This window comes from Phragmites australis, chromosome 14 (assembly GCF_958298935.1).
Source record: "Phragmites australis chromosome 14, lpPhrAust1.1, whole genome shotgun sequence".
In the NCBI taxonomy this organism is placed as follows: Eukaryota; Viridiplantae; Streptophyta; class Magnoliopsida; order Poales; family Poaceae; genus Phragmites; species Phragmites australis.
In genome coordinates this window covers 21900707-21911838 of record NC_084934.1, presented here as the reverse complement: position 1 = coordinate 21911838, position 11132 = coordinate 21900707, and the positions used below count along the sequence as shown (strand labels likewise).

At 49.7% G+C, this 11132-nt stretch overlaps 1 protein-coding gene across 2 annotated transcripts; it reads right to left on the bottom strand.

Moving 5' to 3' along the window:
- Positions 1-508: 508 nt before the first annotated feature.
- On the bottom strand, positions 509-7759 carry LOC133891051 (ethylene receptor 4-like). Of its 2 annotated transcripts, XR_009904141.1 has the most exons (5): positions 7335-7759; positions 4842-6690; positions 4015-4758; positions 2729-2813; positions 509-639 (listed from the first exon to the last, which is right to left on the bottom strand). XR_009904141.1 is itself a non-coding variant. In XM_062331744.1 (3 exons), the coding sequence occupies exons 2-3, from the start codon at positions 6666-6668 to the stop codon at positions 4087-4089; spliced, it is 2499 nt and encodes an 832-aa protein (XP_062187728.1). In that variant the 5' UTR covers positions 6669-6690; positions 7335-7759; the 3' UTR covers positions 3892-4086. The 2 variants fall into 2 exon arrangements, 1 of the variants encoding a protein (XP_062187728.1); XM_062331744.1 differs by lacking the exons at positions 509-639; positions 2729-2813 and having other exon boundaries at positions 3892-4758.
- Between the last annotated feature and the right edge of the window lie 3373 nt (positions 7760-11132).

The window sequence follows — 11132 nt, the reverse complement described above, 5'->3', positions numbered from 1 at the left end:
AAATGTGCATCACTTAAACATTCGTTATACTTACGGGCATAGTATAGCAAGTTCATTCATATTAATCATGAGGAGGAATAAAAGATAAAATTTAGTGGGTTGTTTTAATGGGTTAAACACACTTGCTAACCTACGTTCTAAGCATCTTTAGGCTACTTTCTTAAGTCAGGCTCTGATACTAGTTGTGGGGGAACCGTCAAAGCAGTATTATAGTTAATCACCAGGAGGATCGTTATTCACAATCACAACCTCGATGATTAACCAGAATACCATTCTGGTAGTCCTGGCACGTGTTTACTTCTAGGATCAGAACACATGCCTTTACAACATATAGCATCACAACACAGCTTAAGAAAAAGTAAGTAATTAAAGTACATTACAAATTCTTAATTCTTAAGTATTTACCAAGTTATTACAATTTACAACAAAAGAGAACTAGGTGGAGACTAAAACCTGCTCAACTCCTAATCAGTAAAAGAAACTACACAGCGGAAGACTAAAACTATACAACAAAAGCAGGATGGAGCCACATGCCCTTAGGCTCCATCACAAAAGCACGCCAACAAAGTAGGATGCACTACTCATGCCCGCCACCACCCTCGACAGGCGTGAAGTAGCCAAAGACCAACTCCTCCTCACCTGAAAAATATGTAGAGTAGCTGAGTAAGAAGGTACTCGCAAGATTTAATCCATAATGGGCAACTTATAATTAGACCAACTCCAAGGATCATGCATTTGGATGTTAGCAAGAAAACGGCCACATGATTAAATAAAATTTACATGCAAAAGCAACTTGACACATACATGTGTGAGCACCTAAACTTAACCAACAACAATACCACTATACCCTGCAAAGACCAATTGTACATAATTGTAACTGAAACCATAAGAAACATATAAGTAATACGAATCATCTCCACCATAACCAACATAACCAACCACAATCTACAACAGAACTCTACGATGGTGTCTCCATGGATAGAAGGCATGCTCATGACCGAAAGCGCGGCATTCAAAATGTTTTTACACCCTGCAGGGGATACTCCTTTACCCACACGACACGATGACCATTCGGCTTGTGCTACCCGCTAAAGTGCACACAAGGGGGGTATTCGTGATAACTTTTCCCAATAAACCCCAACCATTTGATACATGCATCACTCGGCGCGGAGGTATCTAGAACTACTCCCGGAGCAAACTAGATACCTCTTCCAAGCCCGCCCACTCACACCGTCAATGTTCAGACTCAAATGATCACAACTACAAAGGTATTCGGCTCTCCTTACCATTAGATTGGCATGCAGTGAGTATAGTAAGTGCTTAAGCCAACGACGGCCCACGATCGGTGCTTAATCGATGCAAAGCGGTCTACGGTATCCTCGCTCCTTCCCTGAACTACCCTGGGAACCTCCTCCAGGGCAGATGATACCCCTAACACCGCTCACATCTCGTCTCATGCTCACCACTCATCAACTCATCATCAATATCATTGTGTAATTAATTATTAAGCCTATGCTCGCGAACGATGAAACATTTCACCGCTCGACTTCTATCGTAAACCTATGCAATACTAAGAAACTCGTATCATATTTTAAGTTAGACATTAACATGATTATGCCAGGACTATAAGGATATGGATCAACAACAATTGAAGAAAAAGACCATGCATCTACATAGGTTCCACCCACCGTATTCCGACATCGACTCAAACTCATGCATACATACATAAGTCATATTTATTAATTTATACCATACGAGATCCAAAGTATTGGGATAAGTATGCTTAGATGTGTGCCTTGCTACTCTGGAGTTTGCCTTATGCTACCCGCGCAACACTCGCAAAATTTGGGGAGATGGACGTTGTCTTAAATCACCATCGGGTCACACGCCAGTTCTCCGCTCACTAGAGAAGAACATATGCAATGATGAGTATGATTGAAGTGCAACAATGCATGCCATGATATGCATAAAAACAAGTTAGATGTGCAAGACACAAGAATTAATGTCACACTAAGCGATCTAAATGAAGTCAAAAAAAATATTAGGAGGTTGGAGTATCTGGGTTGACTCGGAGTATCCGGGTTCCAGAGCCTTTAGGCCAACCTCCGGGAGAGGGTACTCTGTTAGCCATTTTTTATTTAACCCTGAACCTCCGGAGTTTGGACTATCTAGGTTGTGCCGGACACTTCGGGTGAGGCTCCAGGTAAGGGTGCTCGGTTAAATCCGTTGGTTTAACTCAGAACCACCAGGCTAACCCGAATTATCCGGGTGGGGTAGACTTAGACATTCTCAAAAAATTTCCTCAGGCAATTTGACTCGCATGACAGATCTATGCTATATAAACATGTATATGCCCTATCCAAAGGATTCTATACCCAACTTGCACGTTAAACCCTAATGATTTTTTAATACAATTCAATAGGCTTTCTCCTGTTGAACCCAGAGTATCCGGGCTGTCCATAACAACCATTTTTTAGGGGATTTTAGGGTCTATTTGATTTGTGAGCCTCTCTAAGCCTAAAGGAAACATGCTAGGGATAGTTCAAGGAGTCTGGAACTTACTCATCAACCTAGCAACACGATTTCATAGCTCAAATTCACCCAAAACTACATTTTGCTCCAAAAACTCAAGAACATCTAAAGAACTTAAGAACAACTCGATTCCTCCATGAAAACTATAAAGAATTGGATAGATGAGTAGCTCATGAGCTTGTGATCGTGTGGACACCTGGCCCTGCAGCTGCTCCTTTTCCATACTGCCTCTTCCTTATCCAGCTAGAGGAAGGTGCCCCCTCCATGCGACATTCATGTACCTGTGGATATCATACTACAAAAATTACCTCTAACAAGTAACCTCAAGAAGAGACGATGAAAGAAAAATGCAAAAAAAGGAAACGCCGGAAGGACTCCAAGAAAAATAAAAAACAAAAATAGCAAAGAAGACTTTTAAATTAATATAGTGATCATAGTAAGACATACGTGCAAGTGGCTTCTGCCTGCAGGTCACTACAAATCATGCCCACAAAGCATGTCTTTTCGGCCTATAACCATTTATTAAGTCCATAGTCTCATGTTCCTTATTCTTACGTTAAAATCAATCATTTCTACAAAGCCACAACAGAGGGTTATCCTATCGATATGAGGAGTAACTTCTTATCATATCATCAGTTGATCTTAGTAAATTTTATTGGATGGTGGAAATTTTGTTAGCGTAAACAATAATTGTATATCATGGCACGGTGAGAAGTACACAGGAGGCTTCTTTGTCGTTTGGTTATTGTTTTCTTCTCCGTCTGACATGCTATCAAGAATCAGTGGCAATAGTATGTACTGCGCTAGCTATGCCTCCTATGCATGTATAATATTATATTGCATCATTAAATCATCTCATGCATGCAAGCTGTGCAAGACTGCTAAACTTCACGCTCTCTCTCTCTCCCTTGTCTGTTCTCGCATACACTAATATTATAAGGAGTCTAACGTGGCTATATATTGCGCTAGTTGTGCCTCCTGTGCATACATAATATTATATTGCATCATTAAATCCTCTCATGCATGCAAGCTGTGCAAGGTTGCTAACTACTCCTTCATGCTCTCTCTCCTTTGTCTGTTCTCACGTACACTAATATTATAAAGAGTCTAACATGGCTATCTTAAAGTGATATGAAGGAGCATTGGATATAGTAAATTAATGTGACATAAAGGGACACTGGATGCAATAGGTTTATGAATACTCACTGTCTTGGGCAGCAGTTTCATCAATATACACTGGCGTGTACGTGAACGCATGAGGCTTATTTGTCATATAATTATTGTTTCTTCATGTCAAACGGTCATTCACTGACTATTCATTTTTATAATTTTATGTATAAAACGGAATATTATCTCGGATATGAAGGAACATTGGATATCGTTAAGTATTTCGAATGACCTTTATTTAGATCATACAAAATATATCAAATGAAGCCACTAAAATAAACTAATGTGGATATGCTCGGAGGAGGAGACACTAACAGAGAGGAGGAGAAGAAAACAGAGCCAGGCGGGCGCAGCAGATGAGCAGAGGTGGATGCTGCGGCGCACTGGTCAGTTGTCGTCGTGGAGGACCCTGTAGAGCTGAGCGCCCAGCGCCGGCAGCGTGGCGGGTTTGTGGATCACGCCGTTCACCCCCGCCCGCTGGCACCTGTTGCGGACGTCGACGCAGCTCGCTCTCGGTGGCAATGGCAGCGCGACTAGGATGATCAGCCAGCTGAAGCTGTCGCTGGTGAGCTTCCGGATCCTGAGGGCCACCTCAAACCCATCATCCGTTGCCCCGGCGGCATCAGCACCACCAGCAGGTGTGTAGAGGTCAAGAAGTACCACCTGCAGCTGGAGCTGGAACAATGGTTGGTCGGCGGCTCCACCCCCTAGAAGAAGGCTGAGGCAGTGCGCGGCCGACGGCACCGGCAGCACCTGGCAGCCGAGCCTCTCGAGGAGCTTCCGCGTCACCTCCCGGGTGGTGTCGTTGCTGTCCGCGAGCAGGATCCCCAGGCCGTTGAAGTGGTACTGAGCAGGAGCAGTGGTGGAAGACGACGGCGAGGGGGCTCCAAATCCGCCACCCATGCGGTACAAGCCGCCGCCGCCGCCCGATGCGGCGGAGGCGGCAGTGGGCGACGCCACTCCAAACCCAAGCTGGAAGTGCAGGATGAGGTTCACGCTTTCTCCATGCTGGCCTTCGGAATCTGACGGGGATTCCCGCCACATCTTACCATTCATCATCTGACCAAATCAGCCAACCAATTAGTGGTATCCAAAATGCATTGTGTTGTGCACAGAACAGAACAGAACAGAACAGAGCTCACCTGTACGATCTTGTTGCACGTAGCGATGCTTTGCCGTGTCTCGTATCTGACTGAACTGGAACAGAGGCTATTTCTAACTCTGTCATGAGGTCGTGGGCTGGATGAATGCAGCAAGCTGTCTCTCGAGAGTCTCGTGATCCCAAACTGGAACCTGACACATACTGTGTTGCAACCAGAGAAGTTGGGAATGGTCCAGTCCCGGTGGTCAGACATGGTCTCTTCTTCACCCACCACCACAGTAACCACAGAAAAGGAGAGGTCATGGCACTGGCATTCGCACCGGTCCAACAGAGCGCCTAGCATGTGCAGCAGGAGATGGAACACTCTCTTGTCGTCGCCGACCACCCAATCGGGCAGAGAGCCCGTCTCCGCCCGGTGCGAAAAGCCGAGTCCCCTGCAACGGGCGAGGCACCCTGCCACGCAAGCGGCCTCCCTCACCAGCGCGCGAAGGTCGAACAGCCTCCTTGCCACCAAGCTAGCACCGGCAGCCGCCGACACCGGCTGATCACCAGGGCTCGGCGGCGGCGTTAGCAGCGCTGCCATGACGTCGTCCATCAGCGTGGAGGAGAGAGCGCTCGTCCTGGCCATGGCGCCCACGGCAAGCCTCTGCTCGGCGCAGCGCAAGACTTCGTCCTGGTGCTGCGCCTGCATCACGGAGAGCAGCCCCAGGACGGCGTGCATCGGCCTCAGCACGCCGTCGCGCATCGCGCCATGCGCGGCGTCTCTGGCCCTGGTCGCCACCGCGGCGTCGTGCCTGGCCTGCACCAGGGCCCTCTGCCGCTCCGCCAGCTTGTACCGCGTCAGCTGCCACTCCTCCAGCACCGCCGCGTGCGACACCGCCACGGCCACCTGGTCCGACACAGCCTCCACGATCTCCAGCTCCTGCCTGCTCCACCCTCCTCCTAGATGTCTGCTCCTGTGGCTGTTAGGAGGAGGAACTGGAACCGGAAGAACCAAGACCAAAATCGCGTAGCTCACAGCTCCCTGTTCATCTGATTCTGATGATGATCCGTCTACGGCGAAGTTGGACACCCTCAGCATCGGCATCCGCATGGCAGCCGCAGCTCCATGATCCGACGTTGTCCAGAGCGCCGAGCCTGACCTCAGCACCCTGGCGTCCTTGCTGGCCATGATACCGGCCACGTCGGGATCACTGATGCGAATGGCCTGCGCCGTCGTCGTCGTGGTTGTGGCTTGGTGGTCAGGTGGCAGCTGATGGACCAGGTGGAGCACGCCGGAGCCGTCGTTGTCCGCGGGCATCCAGACGGCGCAGCTGCGGAGGCCGAGGGCGTCGGAGAGGTAGAGCATGGCGAAGCGCAGGATGGCGCGCGCGTCGAGGAGGGAGCCGCCGCTGATGTGCTGCGTGAACGCACGGACGACGCGCGCGGCGGTCTCCTCGCGGCGCCTGACGAGGTTGAGGTCGCGGTCGAGCTGTCGCGCCTTGTCACGGAGCAGAGCCTCGCGGATCTTGAGGCGGAGCAGCTGCGGGATGAAGGTGGGGAGGGAGACGGCGGCGGCGAAGGAGGACAGGGCCACGAGGACCTTTGCGGCGGTGAAGGCGAGGAGGAGGAGGCGCGAGTTGGAGCGATCGTAGGTGAAGACGGCGAGCAGGTGGGTGAGGCCGCAGAAGACGATGAAGGCGCCGAACTGGAGGAGCACCCACCGCAGCGGCGCAAGGTCGGCGCAGGTGGCGAAGTGCAGCAGCTCCAACGGGATGGATAGGTACGACGCCCCGATTAAAAAGTCGCTCACCTTCTGCCACTGCAGCAGCGCCTCCACCGCGCCGTCCTCACGCCCGTCGCTGCGACCGCCGCACCGCGCCGCCATTCGATTCCGATCGATCTAGCACCTGCACAAGTACAGATTTATTGCAATCACAAGTAGCATAGCACTCCTCCCTGATTTAACTGGCACCAAAGCTGTGGGCAAGCAATTCATCGCATGCATGCAACTATTCGCCTTGCAAACATGGCAATCAAATCACTAGTACTATATGCAAGAAAGAGCAAGATGGTTGGATCCGGTGAGGTGAAAAACTGAAGATTGGTTGTTCAAGATCAAAACTTTTCTTTGTTGTCCCCAACCACAGGCTGGAAATCAAGACTGAACCATCATATGCATATCAGCATATATTACCCCCAAACAGGCAGTAATTTTGCAGTGGAGATGAACTAGCAGTGACTGTACTATAGCAGGGAAAGTAGAAATTGTAAAATGGGTTACTACGACAACCAGATGGGGGGAAAAAAGCAGAGAGACAGAGAAACAGGGGAGAGAATTCCAGAGTCCAGAGACTAGAGAGCAGAGCAGAGCTGCTCCAGATCAGATAGGATATCCAACAGTGCTCATCCATGCATGCATACAAATGGAATTGATAAAATACTACCGTAAGATCTTGGTGACTTACATAAGCAATCATATTACAATAAAATCAATATGGCTATGCATGTTATACGCATGTGCTCAGATCAGGTATTGACGATGCATATTTACCAGAGAGCTTGTCTGCTTAACTGATCGATTGGACCAAGTTGGAAGAGGAGGTGGTTCTGTTTCCCTTTTTCTCAGTAGTAGAGAAGAGAAGAGATGGAGAAGTGTTGAGGCTGCAATTGCAAGTAGGAGGAGAAGAAGAAGCGAGGACGAAACAAGCAAGAGCAAGACAAGTGTCTCTAGGCTAAGCATCGAGCGGAGCTGGCGGCTGGCCCTGGCTGGCTAGGCATGAATGCATGATAATAAGATTCCATGAGAATCAGACAGATATACATATAAATCCAGGCACACAGTCTTCCTCCTCGAAGGAAGAAAAAAAAAAGAAGCAATACTGACATTACTTTGTTTATGTGGTCTATTCCTCTATATTTTTATTCTAAGCTTCAAGGCTTGAGTTGACATCATGTAATAATAAATAAGGGTTTTGTGCATGCAGCCGGAACCTTTTCCATTTTTCTAAAGAATAGGAAGGAAGAAAGGAGTGTCAAGCTCAAGCGTGTTGGTTGCCCACAGAACCGCACAGATGTACATGTACAGACGTGTAGTACAGCAGAGTGCAACATGGCAACACTGGGGTGTGTTAATCCGCGTGCGGGTTCAGGTCCCAATCCCGGCGCGACGTCGGTCGTCGGCACGGCAGCGCGACACGTCGTCGACCATGCATGCGCCGCTAGCGCTGCTCGGCTCTTTCCTCTGCTCCAGAGTGCTCCTCCTTCGAGAGCCCGTCAAGCCCATTCCAGCCCTGCCATGGCATGGTGTGCCAGAAGAAAGAAAAACAAAACAAGCCATTTGCAAAAAGCCAAAATGTGCACACAGGTACACAACTGACGAGTTTTTTTTAATATTTTTTTATTAAAAATTTAAATAAATAGATTCTCCGTAGGAGAAATTGCAAAACTAGACGCCTACAGCCCTCTGAGAGAGCGGTTAGTCCACCTAACTGCCCCCTAAGAGGACGGGAGGCCTAACCGCCCCCTCAGAGGGCGGGTACGGCCTGCCCGCCCGTGCCACCTCCCTGCGACCCTTGAGCTTCTAGACCCTGCAGTGGACAAGAAGCATCGCAGCTTATTATCCGTCGAGCACCAGACGAAGCTAGTAGTGTTTCGACCACGGGGCCCTGAAGAGCTACTCACGATAGACGAGCGATGGAAACACAAGTACTTCGATAATTTCATACAAAATTGCCATATCACTGATATAATTCCATATTATTGATATACTACAATACTTGTAGGTTGGCAGCGGCGGGACTCGTACCGCTTTGCCGGTTGGTCGAGGCCCGATTGATGGAGAACCCTGAGGCAGCGGCGCGTCGTTTCTACTTCGACCAGTCGCTGATAGCAGCCCTGGTTGATCGATGGAGGCCGGAGACACATACGTTCCATCTCCCGTGCGGCGAGATGACCCCGACCTTGCATGACGTAGCCTACCTCTTAGGCCTTCCTTGTGCGGGAGCTGCGGTTGGGGTCATCGATATGGAGGCTGACTGGATCAACGATATGCATCAACGCTTTGGCTTGGTGGAGCGGAAGGCGGACGCACCCCCCTACGTGCCTGAGTTCTTGTCCGATGCATGAGGGCAAACAAAGAAGTGGATCCTACAGTTTCAAGTTCGGTACAATACAACCTATCATTTACTATTCTAATATGTAGTAATGATCGTTTTTAATACCAGTCATATTTGCAGCCGGCGTACATACACCCCTATGCCAACACATACACGGTCTCCAGGCATTTGGAGGTCTTTCTGCTTTGGTTGTTTGGATGGGTTATGTTCACTAGTGACCAAGATCACCTGGTTGCGAGGACGCTTGTGCCATACGCCAGGTTGATAGCGGATGCTGATGGGGAGGAGGTACCGCAGTTTAGTTGGGCATCCGCTGTCCTTGCTACGACGTATCAGGCGCTCTGCGACGCGTGCATGAAGAAAGAGCCACTAGCCACTTTTGCCCGGTGTCCACTTCTTCTGCAGTTGTGGTCATACGAGCGTTTCACCATAGGCAGGCCGGTGGTGGACCGCTCCCCGTACCCCGAGGAATGGTACGGCGAGCCGGACGAGGACGCGCCTACTATAGCCTCGATGTGGTGCCGTCGTCGGGTACGTATTTTATATTAACACTTTCCTTCGCAAGATTTTTCCCTCTAATGATTTGTAACGATGTTTGTAACGCAGCCACACTGGGCGCATGAGCAGCCTCGCAGCGCTTACGAGCATTTTCGGACCCAGTTTGATAGGCTACATCCGGACGACGTGGTATGGGAGCCTTACAACATCTTGGCCATGCAAGGGCGTGCAGAATTGGGTTTGTCACCGTTGTGTACCCGCGACGAGGGTTACTGGCTCACGAAGGCGCCGCTTGTCTTCAACATCTACGTCGAAGAATACTCACCGCACCGCGTCATGCGGCAGTTTGGCCGTCACCAGGCATTCCCTCTCGTCCACATCCGTACCGTCCCCGTGCACGTCCACAGGTACATATGCAAAATTAAAGTTTTCGTAACCTTCATTTTACTGTGACTTACATTTACCATGGTTCAAATGCAGGTACACACGGAAAGACCAGCCGGCTGGCAACCTCTGGACAGAGCGCTTGGCCCCTTACGTGGCAATATGGCCCCAAGCGCTACAGGATGTCATGGAGGAGGCCTGTCCCCACACCGAGCGGAACTTCAACGAGTACCTACGGTAGTACGTTCCACGTATACGCACACGTGTCACCTACACCCCTGAGGGTGTCCAGCCCCACATCGCGTCGACAACAGAGGCATACCCGGTGAATTGGGACGAGGACGCTGCATTAACGGTAAGTTTTTCTTTGAAGTCAGTAGTCCATACTCAACGAACAAAACCGTATACTGTAATTGTTTATTCCTGTTCGTATCCGCAGGCAGATATCATTTATGATGTACATAAGGATGCAGCTGGTGCCATGGACCGCCTTCAGCAAGGGTAGCACCTCAGTGCGTCGGATGTTACGAGCTTCATCAAGCGGGTTTTCGACAAGACTGCGCGCGCCTTAAAGCTAACCTCCTGCCAATCCACCACAGATGTAGCAGGGGTGCCTCCCAGGTCTAGTGGTGTCCACGCTGAGTCGTCTCGGCGGTTAGATGTGCACCGTCGTTCATTCGTGTCGGCACCCACACGACCCCTTTTACCACATCATAGAGGCTCGGAGCAACTTAGTACGAATTTTAATTTCGAACAACATTCAACAATATTCGTTACTTACTACTGCATTGATTATTAAACTTTCATTAGGTGCACATACACAAGCCTCGACGTAGCTTCGTAGATCGAGCCCTGTGCGTCCACCCTCAGGTACTAGCGGCCCCATTCACAGTCCTCCTACCCTAGTCAGGAGGATGAGGCTGGCCCGGACGCCGCATACGACCTCGTTCGTGACTTCTTCGGGGGCACACCAGACTACGACGTCCTCCAGCGGTCCTAGATACCCAGTGCTCCCCTTCGGACACAGCCGACACAGGACGAGGCCTCGACATCCGGTGCTCCCTACTAGGCCTACCAGACACGTCGGTCCACCCGACCCCCTCACCTACTCCAGGGGTCACGTGAGGATTAACCAGCAGCATCGGGACCACGATGGGGCGCACGGGTGACGGCAACGAGGGAGGCAACAACAGAATTTTAGATTTTATGTAACTTACATATGCATATTCGCTTCGCGATGTACTCCTACGGATTCATACACGTTTACTCTTTATGGTCCACTTAGCATGTCATAACTACATTTCATATTCCAAAACAATGGCATCCTAGTTGCATTTCTTAATCCGACACGA